Source organism: Coffea eugenioides, chromosome 2 (genome assembly GCF_003713205.1).
Source record: "Coffea eugenioides isolate CCC68of chromosome 2, Ceug_1.0, whole genome shotgun sequence".
In the NCBI taxonomy this organism is placed as follows: domain Eukaryota; kingdom Viridiplantae; phylum Streptophyta; class Magnoliopsida; order Gentianales; family Rubiaceae; genus Coffea; species Coffea eugenioides.
In genome coordinates this window covers 79354217-79371392 of record NC_040036.1, presented here as the reverse complement: position 1 = coordinate 79371392, position 17176 = coordinate 79354217, and the positions used below count along the sequence as shown (strand labels likewise).

General features: G+C 38.0%; 2 protein-coding genes across 3 annotated transcripts; both read left to right on the top strand.

Moving 5' to 3' along the window:
- The first annotated feature begins 34 nt into the window (after window positions 1-34).
- LOC113762492 (bifunctional fucokinase/fucose pyrophosphorylase) lies at window positions 35-6288 on the top strand. The gene is made up of 7 exons (XM_027305965.1): window positions 35-666; window positions 1476-1758; window positions 1898-2262; window positions 2793-2919; window positions 3124-4137; window positions 4334-5067; window positions 5654-6288. The coding sequence occupies exons 1-7, from the start codon at window positions 325-327 to the stop codon at window positions 6050-6052; spliced, it is 3264 nt and encodes a 1087-aa protein (XP_027161766.1). The 5' UTR covers window positions 35-324; the 3' UTR covers window positions 6053-6288.
- Window positions 6289-7260: 972 nt separating this feature from the next.
- On the top strand, window positions 7261-10370 carry LOC113761835. Of its 2 annotated transcripts, XM_027304987.1 has the most exons (3): window positions 7261-7567; window positions 7676-7787; window positions 9447-10370. In XM_027304987.1, exons 2-3 carry the CDS (start codon window positions 7694-7696, stop codon window positions 10115-10117), a joined length of 765 nt encoding a protein of 254 aa, XP_027160788.1. In that variant the 5' UTR covers window positions 7261-7567; window positions 7676-7693; the 3' UTR covers window positions 10118-10370. The 2 variants fall into 2 exon arrangements, with proteins under 2 accessions (XP_027160788.1, XP_027160787.1); XM_027304986.1 differs by having other exon boundaries at window positions 7262-7787.
- The last annotated feature ends 6806 nt before the right edge of the window (window positions 10371-17176 follow it).

The window sequence follows — 17176 nt, the reverse complement described above, 5'->3', positions numbered from 1 at the left end:
GAAGGTCTCCAGTTCAAGTCCGGGCGACGCTATATGTCGGGTCGGGACCACCTTTTGCTCTGTATTTTTTGGATTATCCATTCGTGTGTCGGGATTGGGATTATCCATTCACAAGTGAAGATGGTTCTGACTTCTGAGTTCTGACTTCTGATGTTGTAATAATTTATGAGAGTTTGTTTGTACTTGTGATATGGGCGGCGGCCAGAGAGAGCGCGGACGCCTGGGGAATCGCAGGTGGTTTCGAGTTCCACTCTCACCAACCGGCTAACTTTGGATCCGCTGTAGAAATCACAGGCAATAGTAGTTCCCTCCGCCTGGGATTAAATGATGGAAAGCAGGAGGGATGGGACTCAGACTAAGCGGAGGAGTAGAGGCAAAGCCAATCTGGAGACAACCTTGAGGAAGGCATGGTACCATCTCCGCCTCTCCGTCCGCCATCCCACCAGGGTTCCCACCTGGGACGCCATCGTCCTCACCGCCGCTAGCCCCCACCAGGCCCACCTCTACCATTGGCATCTCAATCGTGCCAAGCGCATTGGCCGCATTGCTCCCTCTACTCTCACCCTCGCCGTCCCCGACCCCCATGGCCACCGCATTGGCTCCGGCGCCGCCACCCTTCATGCCCTTCTCGCCCTCGCTCAACACTATTACACCCTCAATTCTCCGGTACTACTACTGCCCCAACTTCCACTCCCTGCATTATCAATATTTACTTGCTTAGTGTATCTTTCCAATTTCTGCTTACTCTTCTTCTGAGGTCTTTGTGTACCCGCTTCTGGATTTCGTAAACAACTCCGTCTTGCTGCTTTTTTTTTTTTTTTTTTAACTAATCCAATCCTATTTCTCAACAATCTTTGCTTTTTTGTTTTCCTTGCACGAGTTCTATGACACTGAAGTCGTGATCATAATGACTGATCCAATCTTTTCTGAATTTGCTCCAAAGAAATCATATTCCCACATTTTGCAAAGATGAAATCGTTCAGATTACTGGAAATTGGAAAAAATAGTGTTCATGGTTTGTTTTTTGGGGTTCGAAGTAGCAAGTTCCCCTATTACAGTACAATAAGCGGAAGATACATTACGCAAAAGCAGAGGCAAGGTAGTTGGTAGAAGTTTTTACTTATATTTCATATATTGCTGACTTTGTTTTGTCCCCATTGCAATATGCTCCTCCCGGAGTTATGTACCAAGATGTTTAGATTGGCACACTTGAATTTTAGAAAATTAGATTTTGTGTTTTGTGATGTGTCCTTGCAGCTGCACTTACCTATCTTTTGAGAGAGGATAGATTATGGAGAGGAAAACAAGATACCCTGATAAATTTGCTTGTGTAATACATGGATATGATATTGAAGAATTCTGTACAGTTATGATAGTTTATCTTTCAGAGAGAAGATGTCTTTTAGGACATTGTTGTGATCCTTAGTAGTATTTTCGCTGCTTTCTTGATTAAGTATATCAGGTGACGTCTGCAGGTAGAAATTACAACGAGCTCCAATTCTATATCCACTGAAACCAATGTAGGCTTAAAAGACGGAGTTCCTTCCTTGGCATTTGTTGAGTTGCTTGCCAAGAAGCATATCTTGTTGCTTCATGCTGGAGGTGACTCTAAAAGAGTCCCATGGGCGAATCCCATGGGAAAAATTTTCCTGCCACTTCCTTACCTGGCATCAGATGACCAGGACGGGCCAGTACCTCTGCTTTTTGATCATATACTTGCAATTGCTTCTTGTGCCAGACAAGCTTTCAAGAATGAAGGTTACTTTCTCATGTTTGTCATTATCACATAATCATTTAATGTGTGTCCTTGCTTGGAATCTGTATGGTTCTTGATGTTTGTTCCTTCTTGCTTCTATTAGAGCTTGATGTAGCCATGCTGACCATACCATTCTTTCAGGTGGATTACTCACCATGACAGGAGATGTTCTTCCTTGTTTTGATGCCAGCTCATTGGTTCTTCCTGATGATGCCTCCTGCATAGTCACTGTCCCCAATACTCTTGACATAGCATCCAACCATGGTGTTGTTGTAGCATCAAAATCTGTGATATCAGATGAAAACTTTGCCATCAGTTTAGTGGAGAATCTGCTTCAGAAACCTAGCTTAAAGGAGCTTGTTGACCATCAGGCAATTCTAGATGATGGCAGAACATTGCTGGATACAGGAATAATTGCAGTTCGTGGTAAAGCATGGATGGATCTTGTAAGACTTGCCTATTCCTCCCAACCAATGATCTCGGAGCTTTTGGAAAGCAAGAAAGAGGCAAGCCATGTCATTCATTAGCTGTGAAGATTTGATGGTTGCACCAACTTTTGCGCATAGCTGAGATGATTGCTTTTAATATTTTACAACTCTGTTTGCTGGATGTTTTATTTTGGCTAAAATCTTATCAGAACATTTTCCATTACTTGTCAAGTTGCTGACTTGTTATGCATACATAATTCTCAAAACATCATTTATTCTTCCACCACTGATACTCTGTCTGTTGTATGACATCGCTTCATTCTATTTTTACAATCCTTTTCTCTTCAAATTTTGATTGCTAAGTTTTGTTGCCAAATACAAGCAGCATCTAAAGAACACAATATCAGAGCCGACAGGCATTTATGTTGTTACGCAAAGTACTCCTCTCTGTGATACTTAGCTTGAGTGCTTCTATCATTCTAGTAGAGACACTTCATTATACGTTTCTCGTGAAGCTACTGCTCCAATTGTAATTCTTGGTTCTTTTTGCAGTCTAGCAAGTTCAACTTCTTAACTCTTGGTGTTTTAAATTTTGTTTACGTGTGCAGATGAGCTTATATGAAGATCTTGTGGCAGCTTGGGTACCGGGAAAGCATAAATGGTTGCAGATGCGCCCTCTTGGCGAAGAGCTTGTCCGCAAATTGGGAAAACAAAGCATGTTCAGCTACTGTGCTTGTAGGTTGAATCTTATTGAATATATCATGATGTTTGTAATGTTGTTAGTAATATACCAATATATTGTTCTTTATCATGTCACCTAACTTGTTTGAGTTTGAGAATTTGTCTTTAAAACATCTTGTTTGTGTTCATAGTGTATTTATTTAATGAAAGTGATGCATATCGGTCCTTTGGTGAAGCTCTTTGCATATTTTATTGTAGATGACCTCTTATTCCTGCATTTTGGAACTTCCAATGAAGTTTTGGATCACCTTAGTGAAACTGGTTCAAGGCTTGTTGGTCGAAGGCATTTAAGTTCCATCCCAGCAACCACAGTATCTGATATTGCTGCCTCGGCAATAATCCTTTCTACCCAAATAGCATCTGGTGTCTCTATAGGGGAAGATTCTATGGTATATGATTCCTGCATTTCACATGGGGTGCAGATTGGTTCACAATGTATAGTTGTTGGTGTGCATTTGCCAGCAGCTGACAGTCTGGTGGCAGAAGATTCATCCAAATTCTGTCTTCCAGATCGTCATTGCCTCTGGGAGGTTCCCTTGATAGGGTACACTGAAAAGGTTATTGTTTACTGTGGTCTCCATGATAACCCTAAAAATTCATTTCAAAAGGATGGGACTTTTTGTGGGAAACCCTGGAACAAGGTCTTAGGTGATTTAGGCCTTCAAGATACTGATCTCTGGAGCTCAGAAGGAACCCAGGAAAAATGTTTGTGGAATGCTAAAATATTCCCTATTCTTCCGTACTCTGGGATGCTCAAAATGGCAACATGGTTAATGGGCTTGGGCAACCCGGAAGATGAATCTTTGGAGTCACACTGGAGAAGGTCATCCCGTATCAGTTTGGAGGAGTTGCATAAATTAATTGACTTTTCATCTATGTGCTTAAGTTCTAGCAAACATCAAGCAGATATTGCAGCTGGAATTGTTACTGCTTGCCTTAATTTTGGCTTGCTTGGGCGCAATGTATCTCAGTTGTTTGAAGAAGTTCTGCAAAATGAAGGAGGTGGAGGGGATATGTGCAGAGAATTTCTTTCTTTGAGTCCCAATCTTCAGGCTCAAAATTCTCAGACCCTTCCCAAAAGCAGGGCATATCAGGTCCATGTCGATCTTCTCCGAGCATGCAATGATGAAAAGAAAGCATTAGAAGTGGAGAACGAAATTTGGGCTGCAGTTGCTGAAGAAACTGCTTCAGCAGTAAGATATGGCTTTAAAGGTAAAAGTAATCTTTTGACAAGTTAATTAGTGGAATTCAAATCAAATAATTATAGGTAAACCTGCAGTCAATTATACATTGTCCTGATCCACCGAGCAATGATCTGTAAGTGATCTAATAACTTCCAACAAAAAGACTGCTTACAAGAATTGCAATTGTATGTGTATGATCTGACTTTTTGTCTTTTTCTACCCAGAAAATCTCTTCGAATCCTCCAGTCAGTCCTCTAAGGAGGGGCAATGGGCTGATAACTTAAATGGTCATCCAGATCATTCTTTCTGCTCCAGGATAGTGAAGGTGGAGTTACCAGTCCGTGTGGATTTTGTTGGAGGTTGGAGTGATACACCTCCATGGAGTTTAGAACGTTCTGGTTGTGTCTTGAACATGGCAATTACATTGGAGGGATCTCTTCCTATTGGTACGGTCATAGAGACCACTAAAACAACAGGGATATCAATTACTGATGACTCTGGACACCACATACATATTGAAGAATTGTCCTCCATTGCACCACCTTTCGATAACAGCGATCGCTTTCGCCTTGTCAAATCGGCATTGCTTGTAACGAATATCATCAGTGGAAAAATCCCTCTCTGTACTGGCTTGAGAATCAGAACATGGGCAAATGTTCCTCGTGGTAGCGGTTTGGGGACTTCCAGCATCTTAGCAGCTGCTGTTGTTAAAGGACTTCTCCGAATAACTGATGAAGATGAAAGCAATGAAAATGTTGCCAGACTTGTTTTAGTGTTGGAACAGCTTATGGGCACAGGAGGTGGCTGGCAAGATCAAATTGGTGGACTATATCCTGGAATTAAGTGTACTTCCAGTTTTCCTGGAATACCATTGCGGCTTCAAGTCATTTCCCTCTTGCCTTCTCCTCAAATGATAGTAGAGTTGCAGCAACGACTTCTTGTGGTATTTACTGGTCAAGTAAGCAAACTGCTTCTTTCCTCTTTCTCTCTCTCTCTTTCTCTCTGTGATAGATATGATAGATATTTCTCGTGCAACTAAATTGCTGGTTCAGAATCTAGTTTAACCCTTTAACTAGAAGAACTGTAAGAATCTTTCAAGATTAGAGGAGAAAGTTATTGAGATTTCAATACTGTAGGGATCAATAATGCTTGGTCTGTGATTGTACTCTTAGTTTCAGTTGAGAAGTGCTTTAACATGATGTATCTTTTTCAGATGCAGCTGAAAGTCCTGATAAGTATAGAGGAAGAGATGAACCTATAATTTGGCATTTATTTTATCTGCTGTATGTTTTGCGAATTAAGTCATGGCTTGGTATTAATAATCTGCCACCTAATTATTGCTCTTGGATCTCAAGAAGATTGTGCTGTTACTGAGGATCGTTATTTTTCTGTCTCGCTGTACATGTCTAGTTCATTTTTGTGGGTTAGGACAACTTGCTCGTCAGTATTCCTTTGTAGATTATTTTCCATGCAAGAAATTTTTCACAACCTATGATTCCGATGGTGCTTTTCTAAGGTTACAGTTCACTGCCATGGATGTGCAGGTCCGACTTGCACACCAAGTGCTTCACAAAGTTGTGGCTCGGTACCTCAGACGGGATAATTTGCTAGTATCTAGCATCAAGCGCCTTGCTGAACTGGCAAAAATTGGGAGGGAAGCTCTGATGAACTGTGACATAGATGAGCTTGGAGATGTAATGATGGAAGCTTGGAGATTGCATCAGGAACTTGATCCATATTGCAGCAATGAACTCGTTGACAGGCTCTTTACATTTTCTGACCGCTATTGCCGTGGGTACAAGCTTATTGGTGCTGGAGGTGGTGGCTTTGCCTTGTTGCTGGCTAGAAATGCTGAATCTGCCAAGGAGCTCCGACGTACACTAGCTGAAGACTCCAGCTTCGATGTGAAGGTATACGATTGGGACATATTCTTACAAAGCTAATGGGAATGTAGCCTTATCTTCGTCTAAATTTTTTTTTTTTAAAGTTTTTGTATATGTGTAAATCGAGAGTGTATACACAGCCGTTGCACATCAATGGGGATATTTTGCCAAATGGCAAGTGATAGGAAGATTCACCCAAAAACTCCTCTATTTGCTTATCTTGTAGCAGTATAAATCGTACTTCGTAGCTTCATTTCAAGGTTAATGGAAGCATATCCTAGTGTTTGATTTCGAAAGCTTGCAGAACGATAATTTATTTTGGTCATTTATGTCCAAAACTGGATTTGCACATGGGAGCAGCTGAACCTTCAAGTTAGTGTGTGTTTACAAACTTGTAACAATTGAACCAAGTGAAGAATTACATTTTTTCTTGTGGAAACTTGTATGAGTGAAATGCTGTAAACAAAAATATGTTTGTTCATACTACAGCCTGCTACATAAATGACCATGAGTTGTCTACCACACTTCCAGAGCATGAAAATATGGGTTGGTAGGAATCATAAATATTACTAATGAGTAGCGACTTTGTAAGTTTTGGAACTGCAGATACGGTGTTCAGGAGGTAAGGCATGACTTTTCCAACCGGGGGGTACCGCAAGTTGGGGGCCAAGTTGCAAGTGAATTAAAGTTGCTTGCGAGCGCTTATGAGCCGGTCAATATTGAACTAGAGTTGAACTCAAACTAATTAAGTTGAGCTTGAACACAAAGAAATTCAGCTCGTTAGCTCGTGAGTCGTTCATTTATATATTCCTAATATTCTTAATAAAAATAATTATTTGTTAAGAAAAAATTACTATTTTATTTATTTTAAAAATATATATATAATTATTTTTATTTTTTTTAAGATCGAGTAGGTTTGAACTATATATAATAATTATTGAACCTGATTCGAATTTAAGGTCGAGTTCGAATTCAAATTTTTACATTAAGAGTTCATCGACTTTGAGCATAATAAAATTAAGTTGAGATTCAGCTCACTTAGATTAAAACTCGATTAGTTTGCTCCTCTGTCCTTCCCCCATTTTCCTCGGATACCTATCCATTGGACCATTGCCAAAGCAAGGAATCAAAGTCGGGGCATGCTGTTTGGGAAGGAAAAGAATTTTCTTTTTTGGGTGTTTTGGGGTTGGGAGGAAAGAAAAAGATGATGCTGAAAGCAAAGAAGTTGAAGAGACCAGACCAAACCAGCCAACCAAAGTACCAAAATTTTCTTAAACGCTCCCTGAACTCTTGAAAACGGTCGCATCCTCCTCTATAATACAATAGTCAAAAAAAAAAAAAGAAAAGAGAGATAATCAGTACTAGTACTCGTTGCACATTAAAAAAAAAAAAAGTGAACAAGCATGCACAGCACAAACGCCATCGTCATCATAATCATCATCACCAATGATTATTGATTTTATATGTTTCCAGCGGTACTGGTAACGGCAGTTGAGCAGATGCAGTGGTAGCCGAATCGTTGTCTTCCACGTCCAAAATTTCTTCTTCTTTGTCATTGTGGCATAAAAAGAAGCGGTTATTATTGTGTCACTTTGCCTCTTTTTTTTATTGTTTTTCTTTTCTTTTTTCCCCGGTTAATTTTCCCAGAGTGAAATTGACTTTTGCCCCAACAACTAGTAGCAGATTGCAAAACAGAGAGAGATGGGGTTGCTCACAAATAGAGTGGAGAGGACTGATATTAGGCCAGGTGATCATATCTACACTTACAGAGCTGTCTTTGCTTACTCCCATCATGGTAAGAAACAATGCATGTCCTCCTTCCTTCTTCTGCTTTTTTTTTTTTTTTTTGAAAAACAAAAAAATGTTTGAAAAAGGCACTCTGGAATCTCCTTGGGGGATGTTATAATTTGATTGGCCTTTTCTTTCGATTAATGCTTTTTGTTGTTAATCTGTTATTTTGGAAGTGGAATTTGTATTTTCAGTTCTGACTCCGTTGCTTGAATTTCCAAGGAACCAGAAAGGGGCAATCTTTGTATTAAAGATTGAAGCTTGGGTAGGACTGTCGTTTTGAAAAAAAGAAAAAAGAAAAAAAGGAATGTTTCCAACTTACAGCGGCTCAGGAATGCAAAAATTTATACTGGACCTTTCTTTCGAATATTTGGACAAATTAAATATTTTGTTGCTACGTTCTTATTCCTCCACTTTGACCAAGTTGTTATTCGTCCCAATTTCTCTACTTGAAGGAAGTTGTCGTAATTTGAACGTCTTCTTGTAGTTCAAAAATCTGACGATTTAAACTGAATAATCAAGATCAGGAATTTGGTTTTGGACATACGTTTTTGACTACGAGTCCTTGATGTGATGTGATTTCCCTTTCTGCTCTGCAGTTGACGAAAAGTTTTTTTTTTTTTGATGACGACGAAAAGCCAACTCAACGTTGAATTCTTGCCTAATACCTTTCCTCTGCAGGCATTTTCTAGTAGTTTTCCATTTTTACTGATTCGAGCTGAAATTAAGCGTTACTTGATTCTTATTTTTACCTGATAAAATCTACTTGAAAAAAAAAAGGAGATAAAATCAACTTCATTCCTGCAAAAAAGTTGAATAGGGCAGTACTTTAAGTCATATGCATATGTACACAGAACCTCATTTTTGAAGTTTTATCATGTGCTCTGAGTGCGAGTAGCGTCCTTTCGATGGTTGAGAATTTGAAATAAGTGGAGTAGTTCCCCTAAAATGAGCTAATTAGTTCCAGAGTGCTAATGATTAAATAACAGAAATGCAGATCAACAGCAGTACTGTCATCTCCTTTACCACGAATTCTTCGAAGCCTGAATTTGCAGCACGCTAATGATTAACAAGACAGAGACAGTACTGAGTCTAAAATCTTGTTGCGACTAAAGCAGTTTAAAATCTTGTTTCCTCGTGGGATCTATTTCCCTTGGTATGTGCAACAATGTGCTTTCTCTAGACATATCAATGCTAAATCCAGGTAATGGAGAGGCATGAAAGTATAGCTCGTTTATTCTCAACCTTAGTTTGTGATAAGCACCTTTGAGACATAAACCAAAAACAATTAATTTGTCACCACTTAGGGAATAGTTGCTTAAGGTGGAAATGCATTCCAGAAAGTAAGTGATAAACTTTGACACACTTGACGAGTTTTATGTTATTTTTGGAATGTTTCCCTCCTCAATGTGAGCTGCCATCTAAAAGCAGTAGCAATAGTGTCTTCAAAGAGCTGTGTGGCAAAGGGAATACAGGTTGTAGATTTTTGTGCCCATATTTGTGCGGTGTTCTGAGATACGTCGGGTTATCGAGCTAAACTGGGAGATCAAGAACTTCAAGAATCTCGAATTTCTCTTGATGCTGAGACCATCTATCTATTCTGCATGCTATATTCAATGTAGTGACATCATGTATTGTGGTCTTCTAAGCATATATCATAATGCAGGTATCTTTGTTGGTGGAAGCAAAGTGGTTCATTTTACCCGTGTCGAAACCTCTGACCATTCTGATGATGAAATGATAGCCCTCCCTTCATCCTGTCCAACATTTCCTGACTGTGGATTTAGGCAGCCAAAGAGTGGGGTAGTACTTACATGCCTTGATTGTTTCCTGCAGAATGGTTCCCTCTACTCCTTTGAGTATGGAGTAACTCCGTCTGTTTTTTTTGCCAAAGTAAGAGGAGGCACTTGCACAACTGCAGCATCTGACCCACCTGAAACGGTCATTCATCGGGCAATGTATCTTCTGCAGAATGGATTTGGGAATTATGACGTGTTTCAAAACAACTGTGAGGACTTTGCTCTATATTGCAAAACAGGCCTTCTGACAGTTGACAGTCTGGGGGTTGGAAGAAGTGGGCAAGCTTCTTCTGTTATTGGTGCTCCACTAGCGGCGCTGCTTTCCTCTCCTCTGAAACTGCTAATGCCAAGTCCTGTTGGTGTGGCGACAGTAACAGCTGGGATGTATTGTATGAGCAGGTATGCTACTGATATTGGTGTTCGCACAGATGTCATCAAGGTGGCAGTTGAGGACCTGGCTGTAAACCTTGGCTGGCCGGGCAGTAGGGCAGAGGTAGGAGCAGAAAGTGAGTTGTCTATTGAGCAAATTGCCCAGTGACTGCATTCTTCTCCTTTCACGTGCGATTTCAAGTAGAAACGTTGTGGTTGGGGCTAAATAGGATTTAAGGAACAAGATGAGTAGGAAGAATGTCGTGCTTCACTTCTTTCAAGTAGAAGTCTGTTTCAGAACTACCATATGCACGTTGGGATGTTAATGAATAATTCTTGCACTCTGAAGCAAAAGAACTTCTTGGTATTGGTTTGATTTGTCATCTTATTTTATTTTGATGAAAGCTTTATTTTCTGGAAAATTTCATCACTTTCTGAGACAGTATAGGAAATTGAGTTCGTGCTTCCATCTGGAAGTTACATGGCTAAGAGTTCAAAATTTAAGAGAAAATGACCTTAGTGGAGGATTTTCTGTTTGGAAGAACTCACAGAGATAGCAGCAGAGATATGCCTTATTAGTGAAGTCTTATCCCAAGTCTACTTGAGCTGAAGTCGATTGACAGTATACAACCAAGACAAACAAACTGTAGTAATCTCTGCATTCTAGTGTAATGTGCTCATGCCCGATTTTCACGTTGTCCTTCCTAGCTGCTCTGCTACTGCACTGTTATCTATATATCCTTCCTCCTTTATAGTACCTCCAATAGGGGTAGGACTATACTTAGATGACGATAACATAGTTGAAATTGAGGTTGTGAGGCAACGATATTTCTTAGAGTGGCAAACGTACATCATAAGTTCGTGCATTCTGATATAGGGTGTGAGAGAGAAAAGAAACAGTGAAGAAGGGAGGATGAGGATGGATCGACGACGCTGATGTATGTTGTATTATTGAATGTATATGTCTCTAGGTTACGTGCATGTCATTGCATGTTGTAGAATTTTTTGTGTCGAGACGTGGAAAAATATCAACCTTCAATGCCTCCAAAGTTAGAGTTGGGAAGACCCGATTAGGGTTATAAACTAATCGAATCGAATTCAACTTTAAGTTATCGGACTCTGATTTTAATCTTTTGAATTCGAACTTGAACTTGATTCGATTTAGTCAATAGGCTGGAGTTTGTTTTGATAGTTCAAAATTTTTATGTAAATTTTAATTTTTAATACTATTTTATATTAGTATTACATATATAATATTTATATAACAAAATAATAAATGTATGATCTTATATAAAATATTAATAAATATATTGAATGAAGATAAGTAGTAGCAATACCGAAAAAGAATGTGAAATTCATATATCGGGAATTGTGAATGATGGGCACTCTGCATGAATTAGACAAAATATTATTTTCCTTTTTCTTTAGTGGGAGGTTTTTTTTCATTGGGAAGGGGGGGGGGGGGAGAGACACAGAATGTAATCAGAATAGACACGTTGAAAAGTTAAGAAAAATATTACTCCCTCCGTCCCACTTTGATAGTTCTGTTTTCCTTTTTCATTTGTCCCAAATTGTAGTCCACTTTCCAATTAAAAAATGTAATTGTATTTTAATTTTTCTAAAATACCCTTATTCAATGTAAGTTGTTGTTACTATAAACCTATCTCATTTAATGAGAGTTGATTCCTTTTTTACCATCGATTCAAGTTCTCATAAAGTTGTACTATAATTAATGTGAGGGTATTTTAGAAAAATAGTTACCTAAATTGATCGTTCTAACAAAATTAACTACTTTTTCTTAAACTGTGTGAAAAAAAATCAGAACTATCAAAGTGGGACAGGAGAAGTATTAATGTTTCTCTCAGATCGAGCCACGCTCTAATCTATCGGCCCGGTTTTGGACAGATCACTGTTCGGTCCAAATGCACCTTCAACGATAAATGTCTCGGATCGTGCAAGATCGTGTCGTGGGAATTCCAACCGTAAAGGCCCAATTCCAGCTCATTTTAAAAAGATATAATTTGGCTTCATATGAATTATGGTCAAGATGAGCTTATGCCTAACTCTGAAGCTCAATTAAATTATGGGCTGCACTGGGTCCATGCTAGGCTTGATTTGAGTAAGGCCCACCTTTTAATACACAAATATTCTAATTACATTTATATAACACACATTTATTTTTTTAATTCTTACTAAAGCACACAAGAAATACAAAGGCATATTTTCGCGAAAAAAATTCGAGTTGGCAGATCCCAAGTATAACGTATAGCAACCAACATCAATAATTGGGCAAATATCACGCTGCTGGTCTCGGGCTCACATAAATGTTTCTTGGGCTGACCTCGTATTGTTGAAACCCAACTCATTGGACCAATTGACAGGCATAACTAAAAATCAATCTTTTTGTTTTTTTTTTTGTGGAATAAAATTGTTGAGGATATTATTTGAAACTCCTACATGGTTTAATTAGGAGTGGATACGGACTGGGTATCCGCTTTATATATCATTTGATTGACTTAACTCGCACTTTACGGGTCAGCTATTTTTTGATCCTTATCCATCCTGCATATAAGCAGGTATCCCGCTACCAGATATAGTTGAAAGACTATCAAGATTCAGGTCAATGGGCACTTGCCTCACTTTGCTTATCATTTTAATTTTTTAATATTAATTTATACTAATTCTATTTTGTATTTTACATACTCATATTTTATACTTATTTTTTTAATTTTGTATTTTATCTAAAGTCTAAACAAAATATACTTTTATTGATAAAGGGATTTAGCTAACAAGAAGAGTGTTTATATTTTACAAATGTGACAATAATTTAGAAAAGTGTCTAAAAATAGAAGGTGGCACAAATGTGAATGTATTTATTCACACAGTAATTTTGGTATAATTTAGACATATTAACTAGTGTTCATTAGGACTACTCGCTAAAGAAATGTTAAGTACTAGTTGTTTGAAGTGAAGGGAAAGTGAGTAGAATTTAGGGTGTAGCCATAAAAATTATTACATTGTCTTGAGAATTTTTATTTGCTTTTTCAATACAACAATTACAACTGCTCCTACATCAGATAAAGGGGAATGAGGATCAAATGAAGCCAAGAAATTGGCAAATGATGCATTTAGCGGACCGCCTGCCCAACTCTCGCCAGGACTCACTCACTCACTTCAAATATAATAGGTTATAATTTCAAGAGTAAAAGAAATACCAGTTTCCAACCTTGGAACATACATGTACTTTCATTTCTATTTCAAACATTCGTACAATTCCACATATATCAAAAGATATGAGTTTCAGATACATTCAGTTCTAATCGAGCACTAGCGTGAGTACAATCGTAAAATTCAAAACTACTAAACTACACTAACCTGTACCAGTCTCACGTCTCGCTCGTACCCCCTGTAAGGAAAACAAATGGCGTGGAATGAGCTAAAAGCCCAGTGAGGTTCCAAATAGCAAGTTGACCAATATTGAAAAGTACAAATATCACGTAGCAAAATAGCGAGCATATCAAGTTCATGAAAGTGAGCAATAACATTTCGAATAACAATCAATGTATAAGGATACAGATGGCTCTCAGGAGCCATTCTCCACGAACTTGATCAAAATTAACTGCAGTTGACCCTCCGTCAACTTTCACTATCTAAAGTCCAAGTAGATCCTTTTTTTTTTCTCAACACACTCCGACCAACTTACTCCCACCGGGCCCGTTCTTCTCACGAGAGGGTTTGGTATTACTCGAGTATACCTTTTTATAGCCTAGTCGAGGGATTCACCCAACGACGTCACAACAAGTGGTCACCAAGTCAGGATAAGAGGCCCTCCCACCCTAAGGTGTGGTACATTCCCCTGCCTGGTGGTTTAGTTGACGAGTCCACGCTCCAGTCAACAGTTGCAAGGTTTTGGTACTTGAGTTAGGATAAGAGGCCCTCCCACCCTCAGGTGTGGTACATTCCCCCACTTAGTACTTAGCTGGGGTTTCAGGGTTTTAGGTATTTGAGTTAGGATAAGAGGCCCTCCCACCCTCAGGTGTGGTACATTCCCCCACTCAATACTTAACTAGTGCAAGCAAGATATTTGAGGAAACATTTCAAGCAAATCATCACTCGAAAGGGCTAGTGCGATAAAGTACACACTGCCCACTTCGATGGATCAGAAAAATCACTTTTCAATTATCACATAACAAGTCAAGAAAGCACTTTAACAAGATAAACATAGAACAAGCAAGGACACTCACCAAAGATTTAGTGCTTGTCAAAATCACGTTCAGGTGTAACTCCTTGGTTGTAGTCCAAATCTGCGATACAATATCATTTAAAAGCTTGAAATCACTAGAGTTCGGAACTTCAGAGTTTCGCTTTAAACAGATCAAGTAAATGAAACTCGTTTAGATAGGATTCACGTTATGTATCAAACACTAGAAAATTCATGCTCGCTCTTTTGGTGTTGCTAAAGAAGCAACTAAAACTTTGGAATTCGCATTTGAGTCTAAAAGACGAAGAAAATATATTCCAAGTGGTCACCACTTTCATTTTTTCCAAAGGTATGAGTTTCGGCCAAATTTTAGCTTATATACCTTGACGAAAGAAGACTCGAATACCATAGACAATCCAAGTTCAATTCGACCTCAAATCTTCACTCAAACCGCGAGTACACACGCCTAACCTTCGAGTGAAAATGTGGGCAGCATGCCCTTTGTATTTAGCTATTTTCCAGTCATTTATGGCTTCATTAGTTTCCTCAACTCACCCCAATTCAGCATACAAGCAAGCTCAAAACAATAGCTATTCAACTAGACTCAATATTATCCACTTACAAGTCAATTCGAGCAGTGCAACCATCCAAATCAAAGCTAGAAGTTAGAAACTAGTTTTAAAGACAACTAGCCACACAGTAGGTTTGACATCTCTCGGCAGTCACAACTGAAGCTATGCTTATCGAATTGGGGTAAATTTTATGGCGTTTCGAAACTAAAACAGAGGCCTATATTTCCTATGAAAACACCAACACCCAGTTCTTGCATCTTCAAGGTCAAAATCGCAATCTCAGAGAAAACAGAAGACTGTCAGCTAATCTGGGTATTTGGGTAGTCAAGGGTATTTTAGTTATTTCATTAAATAAAGTGCTCCAATTGAGTTGAAATTTTACAGGTAACTAGCTAACTCAATTCCCTAAAACTTTCATGTTTTTAGCAAGAACTGATTTGTTCTTTATCATGGACGAATATGCAGTTCCAGTTGGGTCCAAAAACTGGGCAGAGTCACTAACCCTAGCTGAAATTCGTTAATCTTCACCAAAACTAGAGTATCATCCAATATAATTCAAGATTCAAGTCATCTATCCAATAAAATGTAACATAAGAGAGAGAATAAGAGTTTCTTAGCTTAATACCTTCAAGCTCAAACTAAGTCGAGTGCGATGAAGTACACTCTAGACTTAGAAGGCGAGGGACAATTGAAAACACTTCACAATGAATCACTTAGCAATATTCATAATACATACACATAAATAGTTAACACATAATTCGGAAAACACTCACCAAGGATTCAAATGACTACTCTCGAGTCTCAAGTTGATTTCCTGGTTCACGGCTACTTCCTAGTACAAGTTAATAAGTTCAAAGTAAATATATAATTTGTAGTCGATTATTTGTTATTCTTTTATTTAAACTTATTAAAATCAAGTTTGACCTTAAAATACAACCATAACATTCCCAATATTTATTTATCATTTTATTTTCGAAACTTATTGACTTTATTATTTTTAAACCATGAAATACCTATCTTCAAGTTTATAAACTTGTATAATGTTTAAACTAATATACTTTCTCAATCCAGTATTAATTATGGCTTATAGATACTCCATTTTCCCTTTTAAGACTAACTAAGCTCTAGGTTGTTTGTGAATTAAATTTTGTTTCACAACCTTAACTTCTCAAGTTTTATAGTCTCTTAAATATTATAAAAACTAATTTAAGTGATTAGGAGCTATTTCGTGTATATAGCTATAACAAATTACCTTAGAGTTTCTAAAACATTATATGAGTCTTAATCTCATTACCAATTCAACCATTCAACATAATTCAGCAATATTACTTTCAAATCCATTAGGTTTGGTAGCTCTAAAACAAGGTTAACGTACATATATAAATTTTAAGATCTTATAAAACATGTGAGCTAAGATTAAATCATTTCATTCTAATCTTAATAATTGAAGCTGATGGAACTTTTATTTCTTCCCTTTTAGACTGAACTAGACTCTAGTTTGCATGTTATTCCTATTTGTTCCACTTCACTAGCCCTTCGAGTTTTAAATTCCTTAAAGTATTCAAAACAAGGTTAAGATGCTACAATCGGATATATATATATATATATATTTATATGAATAGTTACAACAAACTATCTTAGAATTTTGTGCAAAAACTTCAAGGAAAGTTCATCTCTTCCCTGTTTTGGCCAACAAGTATAATTTCCAGCAATATCATTCAGATTGTTCAATAAATCTCCATCTTTTACTTGCTTGAAACACTAAACACGTAGCTCATAATTTGCCCACCCAAACTAGAACAAATAACACACAATTCCAGAACATAATCCCACCAAAAGTCTCAACTAATTCGGCCAGCAACACATTACAATTTCCAGCAGATAGCAATTTAACATATGGTGCTTTCTCCATAATTTTCTTCAGTTTTAACTCCAACTCATCATGCAAAAGATGATTCTCCAACTACAGAGTAAACTTGATCATTAACATAAAATTTTACAGCCAGAATGTCAAAGGAAAAACTGATCTGAAGTCTCTTTCTCTCTCTCGGTCAAGCTGTGACTGTTTTGGACAGCAATCAGTTTTTAAACAAGAAATTTCTCCATTAACTACTTCAGTTCCCATTCAACTCCAACATGCATGCTAAAACTAAAAAAAATTATGCAAGGTATTCAGCTTCAACGTAGGAATTTGGAACCCAAAATTCTGTCAAGAAAATTGGAAAATTTCCTTACTTCATCTCTTGGCTAGCTAGACAGAACCACCGGTTAATTCTTGCAAATTTTTCACTCAAGCTAACAACTCTGCACTAGTTACTCAGATAAGACAAGGAAATAACACATGGTTTGAGCTTCTAGCAGAAAGTTACTCCATACATTCGGTTACTAAGCTGCAAATTTCAGTTTCTTCCTCTCGGGTGAAGCTAGAAAAATTCCAGCATGTTTCGTCATGCGG